The sequence below is a fragment of the Ceratotherium simum genome, chromosome 26 (assembly GCF_057802395.1).
Source record: "Ceratotherium simum simum isolate JZ-2026a chromosome 26, ASM5780239v1, whole genome shotgun sequence".
NCBI lineage: Eukaryota > Metazoa > Chordata > Mammalia > Perissodactyla > Rhinocerotidae > Ceratotherium > Ceratotherium simum.
The window spans coordinates 24319114-24343849 of NC_141925.1; the positions used below are offsets into that span (position 1 = coordinate 24319114).

The 24736-nt window shown below is 43.3% G+C and overlaps 1 protein-coding gene across 2 annotated transcripts in view; it reads left to right on the plus strand.

Moving 5' to 3' along the window:
• The first annotated feature begins 511 nt into the window (after positions 1-511).
• SGF29 (SAGA complex associated factor 29) overlaps positions 512-24736 on the plus strand; it is a 36533-nt gene continuing 12308 nt past the window's right edge. The window contains exons 1-2 of one of the 2 annotated variants that reach the window (XM_087417251.1): positions 512-676; positions 22958-23047. In XM_087417251.1, coding sequence (XP_087273377.1) covers positions 542-676; positions 22958-23047 — 225 coding nt within the window. In that variant the 5' untranslated portion in view covers positions 512-541. The remainder of the gene's footprint in view (positions 677-22957; positions 23048-24736) is intronic. The other variant, XM_087417252.1, reaches the window with a different exon arrangement.

The following is a 24736-nucleotide window of genomic DNA, read 5'->3' on the forward strand; positions in this document are numbered from 1 at the left end:
AATAATCAAACAAATAAATACATAACCATAAACTTTGGTAGGGGGTATGGTATGTAAGAAATTATAAGATGCTAGGATGTAAACCATTGTAGCTAAATATTTGCTCACATCCTTAATACGTTCCTGGGAAGATTCCCTAAAAGCACGATTTCTGGGTCTACAGATCTGCTAGTTTTTATTTATTTAAAAATTTTAAAAATAGACTTTATTTTTTGGAGCAGTTTTAGGTTCACAGCAAAACCGAGGCAGAAAGTAGAGCTCTCATATACCCACTGCTCCCCCCTCAATCAACAATCTACTCGTTTTTTAGGTTTTTAAAAAATTATTACTATTTTATAGCGGCTTCGGGGAATAGGAGAGGATACTGAAAACGCACAAGAACCCTGGTTTGTTAAAACAAGGTTCAGCTGAAATGGTCGACAACAGCGTGTCAAAGGAAAGACTACATTTCCCAAGGGGCAGCGCGGCACGTCACAGAAGAAGGACGGCGCATGCGCAGAGTGGTCCTCCACGACGCGACTCACAGAGAGGGAAAAAACGTATGCGGTTCTCAACGTGCCGCGAATCTTCGAACGCAAGCGCGTTATTATCCGCAGACTTTGAAAAGGATTCGAGGAACGCGCCTGCTTCCGCCGTCGCAGTTTCCAGCGCGACGTGCTTGTTCCACCGTGGCTCGGTAGGCAGGGATGGGTCGCGGTCTGGGAGCCCCCCAGCATGGCGGGAGCAGAGGGCCCAGGCGCCCCCTCTGCTTCCCCACCCCCGGGCCTCGCTGAGGCGGCTGTGGAGTGGCGATGCGCACGCGCCTTGGGCCAGGAGAGGCGGGGCTCGGGGAGGGAGGGCCCGCGCCCGTCGTTGGGGTCTGCGCGTGCGCTGCCGGCCCTGCGAGGGTAGGAAGCAGCCGCTGGCGGGGCTGGGCGCCGGGGCCGGCGGAGGCGGGGAACCCAGTGCTGGTGCGAGAAGATGAGAGCTGAGGAGGGGCCCCGAGCTCTGGCGTTTTTTATTATATGCTCAGGATGTGCCCATTTTAACTAAACAACCTCATTCTCCCTCCAGGTGCCTCCTCATCTCTTTGCGCCGGTTTGCAGCCAAAGCTTCAGTCTGTACTTACTAGCACCGTTTCTCCTCCGAGTCTCTTCTGAACCCACTCCAGTCAGGCCTTGGCCCCCCCATGCCGCTAAAATAGCTCTTTGTCAAAGTCACCAATGATCTTTAGGTCGCCAAAATCAGTGTTTAGTTCTCAGTCCCGTAGCAGTGTCTGATGCGGCTGATCACTGCCCCTTCTTGAAACATGTTCTTCATTGGGCTTGCGGAACATTCTCGTCTTGAGCTTCAGCTCTCTCTGGCCTCTCCTCTGCTGATTCTTGCTCCTCCTCCTTATCTTTAATGATTGTGCTGCCCCAAGACCTCATCCTGGATCTCTTCTCTGTGTTCAATTCCTAGGAGTTACCATTTCAAGGCTTTAAATATTAATACCACGTATTGTGCTAACTCTCAAATTTCCATCTTCAACCAGTGCCCGACCTTGAACTCCAGATTCTTATGTTCAGCTCTTGCATGACGTCGCCTCTTAATATCTAATCAGCATCTCAAACATGTCCAAAACTGAAATTTGGAGTTTTACCCTCCACACGCCTTCATCCTCCCCAGTCTTCCCATGCTTCCAGTTGCTTAGGCCAGACACCTGAGTTATCCTTGGTGTCTTTCGCTTCTCCCATCTCCTCCTCCTCCATCCGTCTATTAGCACATATTTATCCTTGAGGCGTTGAAGTTTCATTGCTGGGTGTCTTATTGTAGGTATTCTCTTTGGCACTTGGTGGATCCTTTCTGCCTGAGAATTTGTGTTTTCAGTTTTTTGGCGTTCTCTGTCATTATTTATTCAGATTTATCCATTTATCTATTCTGTCCTCTATGGGTGTTCTGTCCTCTGTGTCCCTTTTAGAGTGTTTATTTCACCTACAAATAAGTGTTTGGAACTATTTGTTTAATATCTGCATTCATTTCTAGACTGGAGCGAGACAAGGACTGTTTGTCTCATTCACTGCTGTATATCCCTCATGTCTGGCACAGAGTAGGTACTTGATAAATGTTATTCAATGAGTGAACTTTTTTTTGCTGAGGAAGATTAGCCCTGAGCTAACATCTGTTGCCAGTCTTCCTCATTTTTTTGCTTGAGGAATGTTAGCCCTGAGCTAACATCTGTGCCAATCTTCCTCTACTTTATATGTGGGTTGCTGCCACAGCGTGGCTGACGAGTGGTGAAGGTCTGTGCCAGGTTCGGAACCCATGAACCTGGGCCGCTGAAGTGGAATGCGATGAACTTAACCACTACGCCACAGGGCCGGCCCCATTGAATGAGTGAATTTATAAGGAGGAAGTACCTCTTCTCCATAGGTGGAAAGTAGACAATCCTTCTTAGAGTATGTTGATAGCAGCTAATTTTTTCTCTGCGGTTGGGGAGGAGAAGATATTGAATAGCCCAGATTCAGAATTGTTGCAGTGTTTCTAAGACGAAAGACTGTTTGAAGAGGTTTCCAGGATTCAGTTCAGTTCAGCAATCTATTTTGAGGACTTAGTAGGGGCCAGGCCCTGTGTTAGTTGCTGAGAATATAAAATGCATAAAACTGCATCCCTGTCTTCCGAGAGCTCGTGGTCCGACAGGAGAGACAAGTAAATGAAACAGTTAGTGTCTCGGTGTATGTGTGACAAGTACAAGAATGGAATTTTGTTTCCGGTGCTTTGGAAGTTTTGATTGACCTTGGCATCAGGGCAGGTGAGAAGAGCCTGGGGCAGCCAGATCCCCCTGCCAGGCTTTTCTGGCTGTGAGCAGCTTTGCCCTTTTACCCCAGCGTGCTATACAAATATTATCACGTTCTCTGTGTGCTGTGGTGTGAGAAAGGTTGGCAAGTACTGCTGTAAAAGTGTTAATTTTGCTGCCATTTAATTTGGACCCTGAATAATGAGTAAATTTGAGAGACCCAGGGGGAGGAGGGAAAAGGATCAAAGGGCATTTCAGGCAAGCATAACAGAAGCATGAAAGTCTGTGTTGGGGGCACTGGAGTTGTTCAGTGTGGTTATTGGAGGGTAGGGTTCAGTAGGAGAGGGCCGTTTGAGAGGTGCTGTCCAGGATCTGAAGCAATGCCTTGAAAGTGTTTTATAAATACCTGACCCAACCATGAAGCACCCTCTTCTCAGTGGGTAGGTCCATTAGAGTCCATAGTTTTAGCAACCAACTTTGTGGAGCTGGAAGTAGGGACATGCAGTAAGTCACAGGCCTTTTTTTATGATGTCTAAATTTGAATATAGAGATTCTTATAAAAGTTTTAAAAATGAATCTCATGTAGACTTTGGATGAATCATTTGTATTGAAAAAATACCCAATTTATGTCACTTCAGGATTTGTGGTCACTATGTCTGTGGTGTGGAGGGTAGTTTGGTGGACCCTGAACCAATGGTAGTTGAATGTTGATGATACTAAGGGCTGTTTGAGCCCTTAAGGCTTAGGTTGTGCAGTCAGACGTATCTGGATTTGAATCCCTCCTCTGCCACTATTACTTGCATGACCTTGGTAAAATCATTTGTTTCTCCAAGACTCTAGTTTCCACGGTGCTAAATGAATAGTACTTACTTTGCAGGATTATTAGGAGGGTTAAATAAGATAATCTACATAAAAGTGCTTAGCACAGGGTAGGTACTCAGTAAGGAATAGCTGTCATTGTTACCTTTATTTTCCTGCTCTTTTTTTCAGATGGCACAATGAGTCACCATCTTACTGGTGACACTTTCAGGGTAATCGTAATGACCTAACAGTTGATTGGCAGTTTACGGTAGACAAAATGCTTCTATTTCCATGATCTCTTTTGCTATTGAGTATGCTGAAGTTCTAACAAAACTTGGAATTGGGAGGAAGAGCATAGATTTTAGAGTTAGCAGTCTTGCGATCCCAGCTCAACTACCTGTATTTCCTGAGTTACCTAGCATAATTTAACCTCTCTGAACTTCACTTTCCCCAGCTGTGAAGTGGGTGTGCTTATAGGATTGCTGTAAGGTTTCAGTGAGAATCACTTGTGTGAGCTTCAGTACAGAAGCATGGTAGGTACTAGGGGAAAAAAACAGTCATGTCTTCTCCTTAATTTTTTTTTTTTAACCAATTGATGATTGTAGAGTCTTATTGATGGTGGCTGGATTGAAGGTATGGGTTCTGACTATAGAGTCTTAGATCTTGCTTCCCTGTGACTCAGAACAAAGCTCTTATTGTCTTAAGCCCCGTGGGATTAATTTTAGAGTGGTTTAAGTGTAGGATGTTTGGATTTCTTTGTATGAGTCCTTAGCTGCTAGTAGAGGGGCCAGAAAACAGTTTTAGGCTGGGTGTTTTGTAGTTAATGTGTGCTTCCACCTTGCAACCTGTGTCCCTAAGAATTACCTGTTAGTCAGACTTCTCAGTCGTGGATAACAAAAGCTAACCCAAACTAGCCTAAGCAGAAAAGGAGTGTCTATTGAATCTAACTGAAGAGTCTTGGGTATACCCGCTGCAGGCATGGTTATATCCAGAAGCCTAAATTATGTCACCAGTATTTTCTATGTCTTTCAGCTCTGCTTTCCTCCATGTTGTTTTCTCTCTCAAGCAGGGAAAAGCCCCCATCAGTTCTGGGCTTCTGTGCTACTCTCTTAACAATCAACTGAAAGAGGGTATCTCTTCGCAGATAGCGCCAGCAAAAGATCTGAAATTGATTTTGGCCAGACTTGGGTCACATATCTCTTGGTGGTCAGGGAGAATGTAATATGTTCATGGGCCCAGGTCATGTACCCATCCTTAGAGCCAAGGTGAGAGATGGTTTCCCAAAGGGAAGTTGGAGCTCTGTTATCAAAATGGAGAAAAGGTGCTGGGCAGTGTACTCAGAGGTTGCTTCCGGTAATGGTGGAATAGCTCATAACAGGCCAACCCTCCCACAAATAATGATTAAAAAACCCTGCACAAAATATAAAAGACCGCTATCTGAAGGTACTGGAGAGCAACCAAAAGCAGGCAGTAAATAGAGAGGAGTTGACACCCAGAAGAAGGGAGTGGCCTTGGTGAATCTCCTATTTGTCTGTTGTTGTTTTTAATGCCTTGTCACACGATAATGGCCCATCTTGGAAAGATGATAGCCGCAGAGAAGGAGTTCCAAATTCTTTTTTTTTTTTTTTTTGTTTTTTTTTTTTGTTTGTTTTCTTTTTTTTTTTTTTTAACATTGGTTTATAACATTGTAAAAATTTCAGGTGTACATCATTGTACTTCTATTTCTGCATAGATTACATCATGTTCACCACCAAAATACTAATTACAACCCATCACCACACACATGTACCCAATTATCCCTTTCACCCTCCTCCCTGCCCCCTTCCCCTCTGGTAACCACCAATCCAATCTCTGTCCCTATGTGTTTGTTTATTGTTGTTATTATCTACTACTTAATGAAGGAAATCATACGGTATTTGACCTTCTCCCTCTGACTTATTTCACTTTGCATCATGCCCTCAATGTCCATCCATGTTGTCACAAATGGCTGGATTTCATCGTTTCTTATGGCTGAGTAGTATTCCATTGTGTATATATACCACAGCTTTTTTATCCATTCGTCCCTTGATGGGCACTTAGGTTGCTTCCAAGTCTTGGCTATTGTGAGTAAGGCTGCAATGAACACAGGGGTGCATGTACCTTTGCAAATTGGTGTTTTCAAGTTCTTTGGATAAATACCCAACAGTGGAATAGCTGGATCATATGGTAGTTCTATTGTTGATTTTTTGAGGAATCTCCATACTGTTTTCCATAGTGGCTGCACCAGTTTGCACTCCCACCAGCAGTGTATGAGAGTTCCCTTCTCTCCACAACCTCTCCAACACATGTTGTTTCCTGTCTTGTTAATTATAGCCATTCTGACGGGCGTGAGGTGATATCTCATTGTAGTTTTGATTTGCATTTCCCTGATAGTTAGTGATTTTGAACATCTTTTCATGTGTCTGTTGGCCATCTGTATATCTTCTTTGGAGAAATGTCTGTTCAGGTCTTTTGCCCATTTTTAATTGGGTTGTTAGTTTTTTTGTTGTTGAGATGCATGAGTTCTTTATATATTTTGGAGATTAAGCCCTTATCAGAAGTATGGTTTGCAAATATCTTCTCCCAATTGTTAGGTTGTCTTTTCGTTTTGTTGATGGTTTCCTTTGCTGTGCAGAAGCTTTTTAGTTTGATGTAGTCCCATTTGTTTATTTTTTCTATTGTTTCTCTTGCCCGGTCAGATGTGGTGTTTGAAAAGATGTTGCTAAGACTGATGTCGAAGAGCGTACTGCCTATGTTTTCTTCTAGAACTTTCACAGTTTCAGGTCTTACGTTCAAGTCTTTAATCCATTTGGAGTTAATTTTTGTGTATGGTGTAAGGCAAGGATCTACTTTCATTTTTTTGCATATGGCTATCCAGTTTTCCCAACACCATTTGTTGAAGAGACTTTCTTTTCCCCATTGTATGTTCTTGGCTCCTTTGTCAAAGATTAGCTGTCCATAGATGTGTGGGTTTATTTCTGGGCTTTCGATTCTATTCCATTGATCTGTGTGTCTGTTTTTGTGCCAGTACCATGCTGTTTTGGTTACTATAGCTTTGTAGTATATTTTGAAATCAGGGAGTGTGATACCTCCAGCTTTGTTCTTTTTCTCAGGATTCCTTTAGCTATTCGGGTCTTTTGTTGTTCCATATAAATTTTAGGATTCTTTGTTCTATTTCTGTGAAAAATGTTGTTGGAACTTTGATAGGGATTGCATTGAATCTATAGATGGCTTTAGGAAGTATGGACATCTTAACTATGTTAATTCTTCCAATCCAAGAGCACGGAATATCTTTCCATTTCTTTGTGTCTTCTTCAATTTCTTTCAGAAATGTTTTATAGTTTTCGTGTACAGATCTTTCACCTCTTTGGTTAAGTTTATTCCTAGGTATTTTATTCTTTTTGTTGCAATTGTAAATGGGATGGTATTCTTAATTTCTCTTTCTGCTACTTCGTTGTTAGTGTACAGAAATGCAACTGATTTTTGTATGTTGATTTTGTATCCTGCAACTTTACCATATTCGTTTATTACTTCTAAAAGTTTTCTGGTGGATTCTTTAGGGTTTTCTATATATAAAATCATGTCATCTGCAAATAGTGACAGTTTCACTTCTTCCTTTCCAATTTGGATCCCTTTTATTTCTTTCTCTTGCCTGATTGCTCTGGCTAGGACTTCCAATACTATGTTAAATAGGAGTGGTGACAGTGGGCATCCTTGTCTGGTTCCTGTTCTTAGAGGGATAGGTTTCAGTTTTTCACCATTGAGGATGATATTAGCTGTGGGTTTCTCATATATGGTCTTTATTATGTTGAGGTACTTTCCTTCTATACCCATTTTATTCAGAGTTTTTATCATAAATGGATGCTGCATCTTGTCAAATGCTTTCTCTGCATCTATTGAGATGATCATGTGATTTTTGTTCTTCATTTTATTAATGTGGTGTATTACGTTGATTGATTTGCGAATGTTAAACCATCCCTGCATCCCTGGAATAAATCCCACTTGATCATGGTGTATAATCTTTTTAACGTATTGTTGTATGCGATTTGCTAGTATTTTGTTGAGGATTTTCGCATCGATGTTCATCAGTGATATTGGCCTGTAATTTTCTTTTTGTGTTGTCCTTGTCTGGTTTTGGTATCAGGGTAATGTCAGCTTCAGAGAATGAGTTAGGAGCTTCCCCCTCCTCAAATTTGGAAGAGTTTGAGAAGGATAGGTATTAAGTCTTCTTTGAATGTTTGGTAGAATTCACCAGGGAAGCCGTCTGGCCCTGGACTTTTATTTTTGGGGAGGTTTTTGATTACTGTTTCGATCTCCTTACTGGTGATTGGTCTATTCAAATTCTCTACTTCTTCTTGATCCAGTTTTGGAAGGTTGTATGATTCTAAGAATTTATCCATTTCTTCCAGATTGTCGAATTGGTTGGCATATAGTTTTTCATAGTATTCTCTTATAATCTTTTGTATTTCTGAGGTGTCTGTTGTAACCTCTCCTCTTTCATTTCTGATTTTACTTATTTGTGCCTTCTCTCTTTTTTTCTTGGTGAGTCTAGCTAAAGGTTTGTCAATTTTGTTGATCTTTTCAAAGAACCAGCTCTTGGTTTTATTAATTTTTTCTATTGTTTTTTGGTCTCTATTTCATTTATTTCTGCTCTGATTTTTATTATTTCCCTTCTTCTACTGATTTTGGGCTTTGTTTGTTCTTCTTTTTCCAGTTCCTTTAGGTGCATTGTTAGATTGTTTATTTGAGATTTTTCTTGTTTGTTGAGATAGGCCTGTATTGCTATAAACTTCCCTCTTAGAACCGCTTTTGCTGTATCCCATAAATTCTGGCATGTCGTATTTTCATTTTCATTTGTCTCCAGGTATTTTTGATTTCTTCTTTGATTTCTTCATTAACCCAGTCGTTGTTCAGTAGCATTTTGTTTAATCTCCATGTATTTGTGGCTTTTCTAATTTTCTTCCTATAGTTGATTTCTAGTTTCATACCTTTTTGGTCAGAAAAAGATGCTTGGTATTATTTCAATCTTCTTAAATTTATGGAGACTTGTTTTGTGGCCTAATATGTGATCAATCCTGGAGAACGTTCCATGTGCATTTGAAAAGAACGTGTATTCTTCGGTTTTTGGATGGAATGCTCTGTATATATCTACTAGGTCCATCTGTTCTAGTGTGTCGTTTAAGGCCAATGTTTCCTTATTGATCTTCTGTTTGGATGATCTATCCGTTGGTGTAAGTGGAGTGTTAAAGTCCCCTACTATTATTGTGTTACTGTCTATTTCTGTTTTTATGTCTGTTAATAATTGCTTTATATATTTAGGTGCACCTACATTGGGTGCGTAGATATTTACAAGTGTTATATCCTCTTGTTGGATTGTTCCCTTAATCATTATGTAATGCCCTTCTTTGTCTCTTTTTACGGTTTTTGTTTTAAAGTCTATTTTGTCTGATATGAGTACTGCTACCCCAGCTTTCTTTTCATTGCCATTTGCATGGAGTATCTTTTTCCATCCCTTCACTTTCAGTTTGTGAGTATCTTTAGGTCTGAAGTGTGTCTCTTGTATGCAGCATATATATGGGTCTTGTTTTTTTATCCAGTCAGCCACCCTATGCCTTTTAATTGGAGCATTTAGTCCATTGACGTTTAAAGTAGCTATTGATAAGTATGTTCTTTCTGCCTTTTTTTACCTTTTTTTTTTTTTTTTTCTCAGTGTTTTAGTAGTCCTTCTCTGTTCCTTATTTCTTCTATACAGAATTGATGGTCACTTTGGTTTGACCTCTGTCTGAAAGCTGTACTCTTTAACTACCCTCCTCCCTCCTTTTATGTTTTTGATATCATATCCAACCTCTTTTTTGTGCATTTGTATCCATTACGTTCTAATCGTGGAAATAGATAATTTTTTCTATTTGTGGTCTTCTCTTTTCCCCTTAAATCAGTCCCTTTAACATTTCTTGTAACACTGGTTTCTTGGTGACAAACTCCTTTAATTTTTGCTTATCTGGGAAAATTTTGATCTCTCCTTCCATTTTGAACGATAACCTTGCTGGGTAGAGTATTCTTGGCTGTAAGTTTTTTCCTTTTAGCACTTTAAATATATCATGCCATTCTCTTCTAGCCTGTAAGGTTTCTGCTGAGAAGTCAGCTGACAGCCTTATGGGGTTTCCTTTGTATGTAACTTGACATTCTCTTGCAGCTTTTAGGATTCTCTCCTTATCTTTAATTCTGGACATTTTGATTATGATGTGTCTTGGTGTGGGCCTCTTTGGGTTTATCTTGTTTGGGGCTCTCTGTGCCTCCTGTACCTGGACGTCTGTTTCCTTCCTTAGGTTAGGGAAGTTTTCATCTATTATTTCTTGAAATAGATTCTCTGCCCCCTTGTCTCGCTCTTCTCCTTCCGGGACACCTATAACACGGATGTTAGTGCGCTTGATGTTGTCCCAGAGGTCCCTTAGACTGTCCTCACTCTTTTTAATTCTTTTCTCTTTTACCTGTTCACCTTGGGTAATTTCTTCTAGTCTTTCGTCCAGCTCACAGATCCGTTCTTCTGTATCCTCTACTCTGCTTTTGAGTCCCTCTAATGAGTTTTTCATTTCCAGTATTGTATTCTTCATTTCTGATTGGTTCTTTTTTATATCTTCCATTTCTTTGTTGACATTCTCACTGAGTCCATCTATTCTTCTCCCCAGATCAGTGAGCATCCTTAACACTCTTAGTTTGAACTCTCTGTCAGGTAGGTTGCTCATTTCTGTTTCACTAAGTTCCTTTTCTGGGGTTTTGTCCTGTTCCCTTACTTGGAATGTATTCTTTTGCCTCTTCATTTTGCCTCTTTCCCTGTGCTTGTGTCTACGTATTAGGTAGGTCAGCTACGTCTCCTGCTCTTGGATAGGTGACCTTATGTAAGTGATGGCTTAGGAGGCTTCCAGTGTGCTTCCCTCAGTTCTCAATGTTCCAGGGGTGACCCCTATGTGGGCTACGTGTATCCTTCTGCTGTGGCCTGTTTGCCCTCCCTGTAGGCGCCCAGGGAGGCTGAGTTATGCTCCTGGCCAGCTGTTGTAATGCTCAGCTGCTTGTAGTTGTTGTGGGCCCTTCAGTCTCTTTATCAGCTGTGGGGAGCCCCAGCACAGTTGGCTGCAAGTTCTAATACCACATTTGTGTTGCAGTATTTCTTTTAAGTGAGTAGGCCCCCACCGTGGCAGGTTGTTAGGCTCAGGGCCTTACAATTGCTGTAAGCCTCTAGCCTATTAGGTCTCTTGTCAGCTCTCTGAGGATTGCAGCTGGGTGGGGCTGGCCTCAGGCACAGGAGCACCCAATTGTTTCAGGTTTTGGAAGGTGGAGCAAACCTCCTATGTGGGTCTTTGAGAAGTACAAGTCTTCTGTGGCTGAGAAGCCCTGCCGCCCACAGGTCCACACACACAGTCAACACAGTCCTGCCCCGTGTGAGCGCCCCGACCTCCCCAAGTGGACCCAGTCTCTCCACGGCGGGAGTCCCACACACTCTGCCACCGCCCCACACTCTCCACCCGCTCCTTGTGCACACCCTGCCCCGCTCAAGTCAGCTCAGTTGCCAGGCTGCAGAGAATCCAGTCACCAATCTATGCAGGCCCACACGTTGCCTGAGGGCTTGTTGTTGGGTGGGGCTAGTCTCTAGGGTGGGCTGCCTGCCCTGGCTGAGCTGGATTAAATCGGTGCTCTAGCGGGTGGAGCAGACCCTGGGCTAGCAGGTCTCAGGGAGAACTCCAATGGCGTCTGTGTCAGCACGCTCACACCAGGCCACAACAATGGCCGCCGCCAATGTCCCAGTCCCTGGAAAGGTCTCACCCCTCACCGAGATGCACTCAGGGCCTATTAGGTGAGTCTCTTGTCACCGAAGCACTGTGCACCTTTCTTTCTGGTGATTTTAGGATGCTTTCTGGAACGGGTGAGTTTGTGCGTGGGCCCTTTAAGAGCCAGTTTTAGTTTCTTTGTGAACCGGGTTTTCTGGGGGTGCTACCCAATGCTTTAGTAGCAGGCAAAGTCAGATATTATGCTGCTGGTCTCAATTGTGCTGGGTCCACAAAATGCCCACAGCGGGGGCGCTCCCCGGCTCAGGGCCCCGCGCCTCCAGGGAGGCTGCGTACCTGTGCGCTGCTCCCGGCGGCCGTGAAGCTGGCGGCTTGTGAAGGTGGCGTTTTTCCTCTCCAGAAGGGAGTCTCTGCCTCTTCTACCCCAGTTAGGATTGTCCGTTGTTGCAGGGGTTCCTCTTATGCAGTTTTCAGTTCTGTCTCAGGGGTAATTTTTCCACGAGTAGTTGTAAATTGGCTGTGTCCACGGGAGGAGGTGAGTTCAGAGTCTGCCTACGCCGCCATCTTGACTCCCCCTCCCCCCAAATTCTTTATATAAAAGTTCTTTTACGCAAATGTCCATCAACTGATGAATGGAAAAACAAAATGAGGTATATCTATCCAATGCGATATTATTCAGCCATGAAAGGAATGAGGTACTGACACATACTACAACATGGGGGAACCTTGAAAACATTATGCTGAGCGATAGACGCCAGTCACAGAAGGCCACGTATCATATGTTTCTGTTTACATGAAATGTCTAGAATAGGCAAATCCATAGAAACAGAAAGTAGAATAATGGTTGCCAGTGGCTGAAGGGAGGAGGGAATGGGGAGTGACTGCTGATGGGTACGAGGTTTCCTTTTGGGGTGATGAAAATATTCTAAAATTAGATAGTGGTGATGGTTGCACAACCTTGTAAATATGCTAGAAACCACTGAAATGAACATAAAGGAAGCCAAATAAGCATGAGAAGGTGTTCAACATCATTAGTCACCAGGGAAGTATAAATTAAAACCACAGTGAAATACCACTTCACACTGGCTAGGATGACCAAAATTTTTAAAATAAAAATGACAACCTTGTATGTTGGCAAGGATATAGAGCAACTGGAACGTCCATACATTGTTGGTGGGAGTGGAGACTGGGACAGCTACTCAGGAAAAAGTTCTGGTCTGGCAGTTTCTTATAAAATATCCACCTCAGACCTAAATATTTACTCAAGAAAAATGAACATATGTCTAAAAAAAGACTCACGTATGACTGCTCTGAGCGGTTTTAGTCGTAATGGCCAAAACTGGAAATAGCCCAGGCACCATCAAAACAGAACTGGTTAAATAAACGAGTTTGTTCATACAATAGAATGCTACTCAGCAATAGAAAGGAACAAACTCCTGCTACACACAGCAACACTGATGAATCTCAAAAACACGTTAAGGGAAAGAATCCAGACACTAAAGACTCTGGATAGCATGATTATGTTTCTGTGAAGTTCTGAAACAGGCATAACTAATCGACAGTGGAAGACATCAGAACGGTAGTTCTCTCTGTGTAGAAATAGAAGGTGTGGCCTTCTGCGTCAGTGGACAGAAGAGAGTGCTGGGACCAAAAAATGTTTAGAGTCCTGGGCCTTGCCTCAAATTTCGTAAGGATGCCTGAAACCTCGCAGGAATTGCTTAATTCCTAACCTGATTTCCATGGTTTGAGAATAGTGCTAAGATCAGCTGGGACCGTTCCCCCACCTGGGAGCTGCCTGGCCTTTCCGTCAGATATGACTGCAGTCCCCAGTGCCTCGCTCCCACTGGCTTTGCACCAGCAGACATGGCTTTCTCTGAGTGGAGAGCCGCAGAAACCTTTACCTCCATTTAGAGGGTGTTTTCTGGGGCAATTCAAGTTCATGACTGATTGGATATGGAGATAGCAGTACTTTGTTGTAGAATCATAAAATGAGGTGGTTCTCCCAGGTGGGGCACCACCCAGTAGGCGAAGCTCAAACAGGAGCATGCCCTAAGTGGCGTGGTCTTTGGACAGTCCAGCATCTCAGGGTGCTCCCCCGGCCTGGGATGCATCAGTGTTTTCTCTTGCTTGTGCTGTGACTGCTTTGCTCAACTTACCACGGTCCCTGCCTTTTTTCCTGGCAGTCCTGTGCCCCCCATCTCCTACAGATGAGGAGGGGCAGCTCATATTCACTAAGTGTGCGCTGTGCCGAGCACTGCCTGGGAGCTTACTTATGTAGGTGGTCGGCAGTTGAGAGCTCTGGTTTTTTGAGACTCAGAAAGGTTAAGGAACTCCCCTGGGGTGAGCATATGGCTTTCTGAGAACTTTACAGCTGTTCTGTCCCCATTCCCCTCCTTGGAACACTCTTAAAATACGCATGTCAGTGCATTTCCCTGATGGCTCTCTTGAAGGTGGCATACTTCATTTCTTTAAGTGACTTGATGCATCTGTTGCCACTGGGCATGCTGTTTGCCTCTTCCCCTGTTTACCAAAGTAGGTTCTGACAAATGGCTGCTCAAACCTTCCTTTATTTCAGGCTTATTTGGGGTGCCAAGATACAAAGACGATTAAGCCTTGTACTTATGGAGCTGGAAGTCTGAGAAGTGGACTCCTACACAGTTAGGAAGCAGTCTTAAAAGGGCGTGTACACTGATGGCAATTATATTGCACATACAGGAGGTGGCATACAAAATGAAAATCATTTTAGATTGCTGACATTTGCTTTAAGATATTCTTTAATATCGTTGTACTGTTTTTTTCACCTAAATTAGGAAAAATTGGAAAAAGAGGGGTGGCCAGAGTCCTCTGGGGAGCCACTGACTGCCTGGGTGGTTAAGGGGTACCCCAAAGAAGAGAGGGCAATTTGAGTAGTAGTAACAGGCTGCCGTTCGTCAGTTAAGTCCTGGGGGAAGGGGTGTCAGAGTAGTGGAAACAGCTTGATGGTCACTTTGAGAGTTGACCACTGACGGGATCTGGAGATAGGAGGAGTTTGTTGTAAAACCATAGAATGAGGTTGTTCTAGGCAGGGTACTATCCAGTAGGCAAAGTGATCTTCCAGAATCCTGTCAGTCATCTCAGCACTTCAAAATTATTTCACATCGGACAGAAATGAGGTGACGTGAAAGCGTTTTAAACGTCACAAGTCACCGTTTGTATGTGAGGGCATCCCGAGAATTGGCGTAGGGGCTGAGAGTCAGAGGCCTTCGACAAGTCCCTCTTCAAAAATGGGGCCTCCTTTCCGGTGGCTGCTGGCTGGGTGCAGGAGTAGGCCCTGCCCGGTTTGGTATTTGACCTCCTCCTTCCCCTCCACACCATGTGAGTCAGCTTTTTCACTTTGGTTTGCTGAAAGTTTCAACCTCCAGCTCGTGTGTGTGTGTGTGTGTGTGTGTGTGTGTGTGTGTGTGTGTCTGTGTCTGTCTGTCTGTCTGTCTCTCTGGCTCTGCATCTGCCATTTGTAAGAGTTTTTATGAGATACATAACTTTTTTTCTTGTATATACATGGGATATCTCTGGAGAAATACCCAGGAAACAATAGTGGTCGCCTCTAGGGGTGGGAGATTTCATTGTACTTCTTGAATCGTTTGAATTGTTTTTACTATGTGCATATATTACTTACGCAAAGTTAGTTTGTTTTTTTTTTTCCCTTAAGAGAAACAGGCTTTGTGTCCAACCATAATGAGACAGAGACGGGATGATGATGGGAGCCTAATCTATAACAGTGACAGGTGTGGTGGAAAAGAGGGCAGTGGATTTGAGAGAAATTTCTGAGGCAAAATCAATAGAATTTGAAATGGAGGTTGATCAAGGAGGTGGGGGGTTGGAGATGAGCAAGAAGGAGGAATCGATGACTATCGGATTTCCAGCTCGGGAAGCTGGCTGGACTGTGACAAACTCCATTAACCAACATCTGGAAGGCAGAGCAGTGCAGGACAGGAAGTGGGGGTGTCTGGGGGCATCTTGGTTGAGTTATTCAAGTGGCAGCTGGAAGTCTGAGTTGGGAGCCTTGGAGAGAGGTCAGGGCTGGTATCAATTTGGAAGTTTCAGAATATGGGGGCTTGAAGCCAATGAGAATGCTCAGGGAGGGCGTAAAGAATGAGAAGAGGATCCTCCACTGGAGGTGATCCTCCACTGGGAGGTGATCTTCCACTGGGTTGTAGGAGGAGGGCAGCAGAAAGACCACGCGGGGTGGTTACAGAAATAGGGGAGATTGGAGGCCTGGAGCAGAGCTTTGAGAAGCAGTGTGGTCAGGTGTTCAGTGCAACAGAAAGGTCCAGGAGCTCACTGGGGACTGAGGGAGAGCCAGACTGTGGAGGGTTGAGGAATGAATGGGAGTAGAAGTGAGGATGGTGGGTACTGTGTGCCGGCTCTGTGCTAGGCACGGAGGATAAAGTGATCCCCACCCTCAGAGATGGGATAAGCTGGGGGAGGAGACAAACACAAAGAGAATTAGAGCATGATTGGTAGGCACAGAGGTAGAGAGATGCACAGGGTGTAATGGGAACACAGAGACAGGTAACTTAACCCAGCCTCGGAGACTGGGGGCTTCTGTCTGTGATTACTGGAGGAGCTGACTGGGTAGTAAGCCCGGTCTTAGAGAATAAGTAGTTAAATCAGGCAGAGGATTAGGAGTGATCTGGTTGTGGGAAGGACATCCCAGACAGAGGGAAAAGCATGAACATTGGGCATGGGGATAAGAAATTACGTGGTATATGGTCAAAAGCGGAACAATTCAGTGTTGCTGGAATATAAAATGTGAGGCAGACAGTGATGAGAGGTAATGGGGTGGGGGAGAGATGGAGATGGAAGCCTCTTTATGGAGTCCCGTGTCCTGTGTTAAGGGCTTGACTTATCCTGGAGGCAGGGGCTTGAAAGCTTTTGGTAGGGGAATATGACCACACTTGTCTTGTAGATGGATGGTTCTGGTGCTGTGTAGAGGGTGGATTTGATGGAGATGCAAATGCAGGGAGGAAGACCAGTTAGGACCACTGCTGCCTAGGTTACAGGGAGACCAACCTGATATGGCCTGAAACAATGAGTGAAGGATAAAAAGCAGACAGATTTATTGGGACAATAAACCAACAGCAGTGGTGACTGACTGGACATGGGGATTGAAGGAGAAGTGGGATTTGAAAATAACTCAGTTTCCAGCATAGGTGGCTGAATGGGTTATGGTAACATCAGCAGAGAAGAAGCATGCTCCACGTAGGAGTTTTGGGGGTGGGGTGGGTAGGGAGGTGAAGAGTTTGGGTTTGGACATGCTGATTTTTAACAGTTTTATTAAGATACAGTTCACATACCATACAGTTCACCCATTCAAAGTGTACAATTCATTGGGTTTTTTTTTTTAGTATATTCACAGAGTGGTACAACCATTACCATAATCTAATTTTAGAATATTTTCTGGACTATTGATTTAAAAACTTTTATTATAGAAAGTTCCTGGCATACAGAAGTAGAGAGAATCATATAAGGAATGTCTGTGTTGGGCATGGTGATTTGGAGTCTTCTCCAGTAGAGATGTCCAGCTAGCATGATTATATAAGATTCTGAATCTTGGGGAAGCCGCCTGGGCTAGAGATAGGTTCGGGAGTCAGTACCATGTGGTTCATGAGTCGGTACCATGTGGTTCACTGTTGATGATGCGGTAGCCCAGAGCCAAGGAAAAAGGCTACACTTGAAAAAGAAGTTTGGAATAGGTGATACAGGAAATTCAGGATGGACCCAACTGCGGGGATGGGGGTCAGGGCAGGAGAGAGATGGTGTGTAAGGTAGAAAAAGTTATGAAATTCCTGCCAAGTCCCTGACACTGCTTATCAGTGGGGTTGTTGAAGAAGGGATTGTTGATGAAAGCAGAGAAGGCTCTTCTTGCCTGAGGAGCTTCCAGTCTGGTTGGAGAAGAAAAGATCTACCTACATCAACTGGCTAGAAAGCCGGTTTATAAAGGCTTTGGAAAGGTTGGAAAGTCAAGGTAGGTTCCAGGAAGAGTCAACCGAGAGAAAAGATGGCTTATTTAGGGTTAGTCAGGCAAGACCAGTCTTGAGCTGGTCCTTGAAAAAAGTGTAACGTTTGTATCCTTGGCAAGGAGAAGGGGTATGCCATTCAGCCTCTATGGAGGGTAGGATGGGGTGGGACAGGACATCTGTGTTTGTGTGTAGGTAAGACAGGCCGGAGGGAATGTAGCAAATAATGAGAGAGGACACTGGATTTGTCTCAGGGCTGGTCCCGTCCCTCACCCTCCTGTCCCTTGGACTAGGCATGCTCCCGCCGCTCAGCCAACACACTCACATTTCCTCCACCTGTAAACCCTCTGGCCACTCTGCCTCCCCCTCAAGCCTGTACCTGCTCTCTCTGGCGTCACAGGCCTGCTAAGAGGAAATAGTTAGCTACATTTGCTCCTTGAACCACACCCTTTCTGCATGGTGGCTTCTGTCTCTCCTACTGAAAGAGTTTTCCCTGAGGTCCTCAATAACGTCCTGTCAGGTTCAAGAGACAGCTCGCGTCCTTTTCTGTGGCATTCGGTATTGTTAATCACCCCCTTGTGTACACTTTCCTGCTTTGACGGAGATGTCATCACACAGACGGGGGCAGGGGGAGGGGTGGGGGCTGGAGGAGACCTAGGAGTGTGTGGGACAGTGGCCAGGCTCAAGCCCTGAGGAGCGCCAGCACTTAGAGGACAGGCAGGAGAGGGGCCAGCCCAAGAGACTAAGGAGGAGCCGGAGGCGAGCCATGCGCGAGGGAGGCCCTGAAGTCAGAGGAGGGAGGGGGCACCTGTGTCAAGATGCTAACGGGTCAGGTCGGATAAAGCCGGAAAGGATCTAATGCTTTGACCTGTAGGAGGTTATTCATTCTCTTGAGAGCATTTTTGCTGGACTGGTGAGGAGAGAAGCTAAATTGAAGTGGGTTGAAAAGTAAAATGGGAACGAGGATGTAGAGGCACATGCTTGGACAACTTCAGAAGTTCTGCTGTGAAGAGGAACAGAGATGTGTGGGGTTCAGAAGCTCCTATGCTTTTTTAAGATGGGCTGTCCTAAAGTATACTTGTTTGCTCCTAAAGCTAGGAAAGGAGTATCAGATGGTCCAAGAGGAGATGGGGTTCGGAGCACAGAGGAGGGGCTGATCTTCAGTAAGTAATAGACAGTTCTTCCCACTATAGGGGGCGGCCCAGGTGACAGGTGCTGCTCATTTTGATAGTAGCTCCTCATTTTGATGATGGGAATAAAGTCTTTGGCTTCTCTTCTGAGCAAAGTAGGCACCTTGGACGTCAGCTAAGGGGGCCCAGGCCGGATCTGAGGGCAGGAGCAAGGGTGGTGAGGAGAGAGAAGGTTGAAATGTCAGAATCATGAGGGAAGGGCAACTGGGTCACCTGGCAGCACGGTGGGAGTGCCTGCTGGCCATATGGTGACGGTGCAGTATCAAGACAACCCACCTGCCCGGTTGTGGGGCCTCCCCCAATTTTCGTTTTTTTTTTTTTTGGTGAGGAAGATCAGCCATGAGCTAACATCCATTGCCAATCTTCCTCTTTTTTGCTGAAGAAGATTGGCCCTGAGCTAACATCCGTGCCCATCTTCCTCCATTTTGCATGTGGAATGCTGGCACAGCATGGCTTGACGAGCAGTGCACAGGTCCGCGCCCAGGATACGAACCTGTGAACTCCAGGCTGCCAAAGCAGATCTCAAGAACTCAACCACTACACGACTGGGCCGACCCTCTCCCCCAATTTTAATATGCACAGGTGTGGGCATGTAGAAAGCAGGTGGGTCTGACTAGGATTCCTTCTTTATTTAGCAGGAGAGAACAACCCTTTTCCATGCTAATTCCCTCCTTCCCAGCATCGTTCCGCTGAACTTGTATCTTGGGTCCACACCTTCACCTTTGTGGCTCAGTGGGGCTCTTTCTTCCTTCCTCTTTTCTCACTCAGCAGACAGTCCCTAGCGTCATCAGTTCCCAAGACTTTAGTAACGACCTGTATGCTGATCATTCTCAAATTTATCCACTTCCAATGTCTAAACTCGAGATCCATTATTTCGTGTGGTTCTAGCTAATGCAACTAGACTTTTTTTTTTTTGAAGGCACATGTTCTTCTCTGTACCAAAATACATGATATAAAGCTGTGTTGGTAAAAATTGTGATGCACATGTGAGAAAAAATGGATCAATGTCACGAGCAATCCAAGAAAAATAGATAAATTAGGCTTCATAAAAATTAGAAACGTGCGTCAAAGGACACAATTCAATAATAAAAAATAACCCAATAAAAATGGGCAAAGGGCAGTTCTCCAAAAAAGATACACAAATGGCCCATAAACACATGAAAAGATGTTCGATATCATTAACCATCAGGGAAATGCAAATCAAAATCACTGGTTACCATTTCACACCTACTAAGATGGATGTAATAAAAAAGACAATAATACGTGTTGGTGCAGATGCAGAGATATCAGAACCCTCATACATTGCTGATGAGAATGTAAAAATGGTGCACCTACTTTGGAAACAGTCTGGCAGTTCCCCAAAAGGTTAAACAGAGTGACCATGTGATCCAGCAGTTCCACCCTAGGTATATACCTAGAAGATGAAAATATATCCACAAAGACTTGTATGTGAGTATTCCTAGCAGCATTATTCATAATAGCCAAAAAGTCAACACAACCCAAATGTCCATCTGTTGATGAATTGATATAGAAAATGTATATCTAGACAATGGAATATTATTCAGCAATAAAAAGAAATGAAGTGCAGAATAGGCAAATCTATTAGAGAGGAAGTAGATTAGGGTTTATTTAGGGCTGGGGGTGATGGGGATTTACATCTATTTAAAATGTACAATTCGTTCGTTTTCAGTGTATTCAGAGTTGTGCAGCCATCCTACAATCAATTTCAGAACATTTTCATCACCTGGCCCAAAGGCCCCATACTCATTAATAGTCACTCCCCTTTCTCCCTCAGCATGCTCCTCCCCCCCGCCCCCGATTTCTTTGGATTTGCCTATTCTGGATAATTCATATAAATAGAATCATACAGTGTGGTCTGTTGTGTCTGGCTTCTTTCACTTAGTGTAATGTTTTCAAGCTTCATCCATGTTGTAGCATGAATCAGTACTTCATACCTTTTTATTGTGGAGTAATATACTCCATTGTATGGATAATACCACACTTTATCCATTCATACAATTTCTCCACATCCTTGCCAACACTTATATCTCTTTGATTACAGCCTTCCTAGCGAGTGTGAAATGGTAACTCCTTGTAGTTTTGATTTGCATTTTGTTGGTGGCTAATGGTATTGAGCATCTTTTCATGTGCTTGTTGGCCATTTGGATAACTTCTTGGGAAAACTGTCTATTTAGATCATTTTTGTATGTGGTCAGAGGTAGGGATCTAAATTCATTCTTTTACATGGGGATATCTGGTTGTCCTAGCACGATTTATCAAAAAGACTGTTCTTTCCCCATTAAGTTGTCTTGGCACTGTTGTTGAAAATCAATCGACCGTAGATATAAGGGTTTATTTCTGGTCTCTCAGTTCTGCTCCATTGATCTTTATGTCTATCCTTATGCCAGTACCACACCATCTTGATTACTGTACCTTTGCAGTATGTTTTGTAATTGGGAAAACTGTTTTTCATTTTCAAGATTGTTTTGGCTATTCTGGATCCCTTGACTTTCCAAATGAATTTTAGGATGAGCTTATTAATTTCTGCAAAGAACCCAGCTGGGATTTTGATAGGGATTGCATTGAAACCATAGATCAGTTTGGGGACTATTGCTATCTTAACATTATTAAGTCTTCTGATCCATGAACATAGGATAACTTTCCATTTATTTAGGTCTTCTTAAATTTTTTTAACAATGTTTTGTAGTTTTCAGAGTGAAAATTTTTGCACCTCTCTGGTTAAATTTATTCCTGAGTATTTTATTTTTTTGATGCAATTGTAAATGGAATTTTTTTCTTAATTGCATTTTTGGATTGTTCACTACAGCTGTATAGAAATACAGTGATTTTTGTCTATTGATCTTGTGTCCTGTGACCTTGCTATTAGTTCTAACTTTTTTTTTTTTTTTTTTTTTACTAGTTCTAATAGTTGTTTAGTGGATTCCTCAGGATCTTCTGTATACAGGGTCATGTCATCTGTAGGTAGAGAGTTTTCCTTCTTGTTTTCCAATCTGGATTCTTTTATTGCATTTTCATTGCCTACTTGCCCTCCCTAGAACCTCCAGAACAGTGTTGACTTATTCCTGATCTTAGGGGGGAAGGCTTTCAGTCTTTCACCATTAAGTATGATGTTGGCTGTGGGTTTTCATAGATGCCCTTTATCAGGTTGAGGAAGCTCCCCCTCTATTCCTAGGTTGTATATTGCTTTTTTAATAAAGAGAAGCAGAAAATTTAAGAAGATATGAATATTTAAATACATGGAGTTCACAGTTTATTAGTGAGGGGGAAGTTTATTCTATTCAGTGTGAATCTGATCTTTGTGGATATAGAGATGTATTAATTGAACAATCTTTCTAAGAAGGCACGGTATCATGCAAAAATTTCAGCACCCTAAAAAGTTTCTTCTTGTTTTTTCCAATCTATCTTTATCTTTAGGCATATGTCCATTTTTACCTAGTTAAAATAAATAGCAAAGATAACTCCTCCTTTATTACCTTTTATTGTCTTTTATTCTTTTCCCAATTACTTTTTATTACATTTTATTTTCATCAGAATACATTCATCTTATCTTAAGTCAGATATTTTTTAGTAGTTAATAATTCTCCCCTTTACAGTAAGGAAGTAAGTGTTTTGTGACGGGGAAAATGTCTTCATATAAAATCTTAAATAAGATTTTACAGATTAAAAAAATGGAGACCAGAATGTTTGAATCATTTGTCAGGAGAGTAGCAGCAGAGCTAGGGCCAGGCATGCTGCTTTTGGAAGGTACTGAATAAGTACGGCTTGACTTGGTGAACATACTGAATATAGACATCCTTGGATTGGGGTAGAATTCCAGGACAACTTGCCGCTGTATTAGTTTCCTAAGGCTGCTGTAACAAATTACCACAAACTGGGTGGCTTAAAACAACAGAAATGTATTCTCTCACAGTTCTGGAAGCTGGAATTCCAAACTCAGGGGGTCGGCTTGGTTCCACAGTCCGGGATGGGTTCCTTCTTGGGTGCTCAGAAGAAGAATCTGTTCCATGCCTCTCCCAGCTTCCCGTGGTTGCTAGCACTCCTTGGCACTTCTTGGCTTGCTGCTACATAACTCTGATCTCTGCCTCTGTCACTTGGCCGACTTTTCTCTGTGTGTGTCCGTCTCTCCACCTGGTGTTCTCTGTATGTGTCTATCTCTGTGTCTCTTCTCCTTTTCTTATAAGGACCCCAGTCATATTGGATTAAGGACCCACCCTACTCCAGTATGACGTCGTCTTAACATACATCTTGGTTACATCTGAAAAGACCCTATTTTCAAATAAGGTCACATTCACAGGTACCAGGGGTTAGAACTTCAACATATCTTTCTGGAGGACACAGTTTAACCCACAACAGCCACTAATGAGGTTCTCTTCTGTTCCTCCTCCACCCCAGGTGCCCCCATATACCATGGCCCTTGTGTCTGCTGATTCCCGCATTGCAGAACTTCTCACAGAGCTCCATCAGCTGATCAAACAAACCCAGGTAAAAAGCCACGACCTCCTCTCCTAGAGGGGAACATGGACTGTGACCCAGAGCCACGAGGGGGCGGGGCGGGGATGTAATGTTCAGAGAGATTGGACATGCAGGAACCGAGATGATGTAATCTTGACTACCATTCCTGTTTGATTTTCTATCATGTGCAGGATTTCATGATTCTCTTTGTTTAATAACAGCTATATTGAGATATAATTCACATACCACACAATTCACCCATTAGAGTGTACAATTCAGTGGTTTTTAGTATGTTCAAAGAGTTGTGCAACCATCACCACGAGCAGTTTCAGAACATTTTCATTACCTGACAAAAATGCCTGGTACCCAATAGCAGCCACTCTCCTTTTCCTCCCCCCTTTACCCCAGGTAAACAAACTCTTATCAGGCGAGGTATTCTAAGGGTTTAGAGGTTATCTCCCAGGAGGTGGTCAAGGGCCAAACCTTTTTTGAAATGTGCAGGGTTTGAAAACCCAGGCCTGCTGAGTTAATCTTTTACTGCCCACACCACCTCCCTGGCCCTTGAGCTGGGCCCTCTTATAGCAAAACAGTCATATTTGTCTTATTATCTACATTTAGTGTAGCATTTATATAACAGATACAGCAAGCAGATCAGTATGAATATGCCTGATATTTGGTGGAGCCAGTGTGGGGTAGGGATAGATTTAAAGAAATAACTCATCTGTCTTATGGAACCAGTACATACATTTTCATATTTTTGTATTCATTTGTTTCCTCCCTTCATCAACCACTATTTGTACCTCCTGATAAATTTGTGCAGAACTGTTCAGCGTAGAAATTAGTTGATGGTTAGCTAAATCCAGTTTTTCCTCATTTTCCATGAGTATTACATTCTGAGAAGGATTTTACTCAATCTCCTAATACATTTTGTCATTAGTGTCAGTATTATCATAGACTTATTTATATAAGGTGGTTGAATCTTAGAAAAAATGCCAGAGTGTGACACCTCTTTGAGGTATGGTTATGGTAAAACTCAGTTTCATTACAAAACAAATCAGTAAGAATTACAGAGCTCTTTGTTATGCCTTCCCAACAGGATTGGCCCTGCCCATTTAACAGATATTATTATGGACAGGCTTTATTACAGTTGGCCACGATTCAGTTATTTCTAAGTCAGCTGGGGACAAAGCCAGTCACTCTGTCTCAGCTCACAGCTTGTACTGAGATTGGTTTCCCTTGTGTGCTGTTGTATAGCAGGACCTACCTCCCACCTACAAGGAGGACACAGGTGATATTCAAAGTAAAAGTCCTAGCTCTGCTAGCTGTACTTAGCATATGTCTTACTTTGATCTATTCTTGGATCAAGGGTAGTCATGGTGCATCAGTGTAAATTACAAGTGCCTCTAGAGGGCTTCCATTGGTTTGGAGGTCCATGAGATTCCCATAGGTGTGCCCCTTGGGGCTCAGCAGGTAGGATGGAGGGCCATTGCCCCATTACTTCAGCCTCCATCTGTATTAAAATAGTCCAGAGACTCTGGTGGGTCAGGGTGCAAGCCCTTTCTCGACAACAGATAGGTCCTAGAATTATCAGGCGTTACTTTGTTGGGTTGGCCTGACCCACTTTACTAAAGCCTCATTGTCTTTCCAGGCTAACTCTCTTGCCTTCCTCCTGCAGGAGAACTCACTTAGTCTGTTTATTCTAAATAACAAATCTTTCCC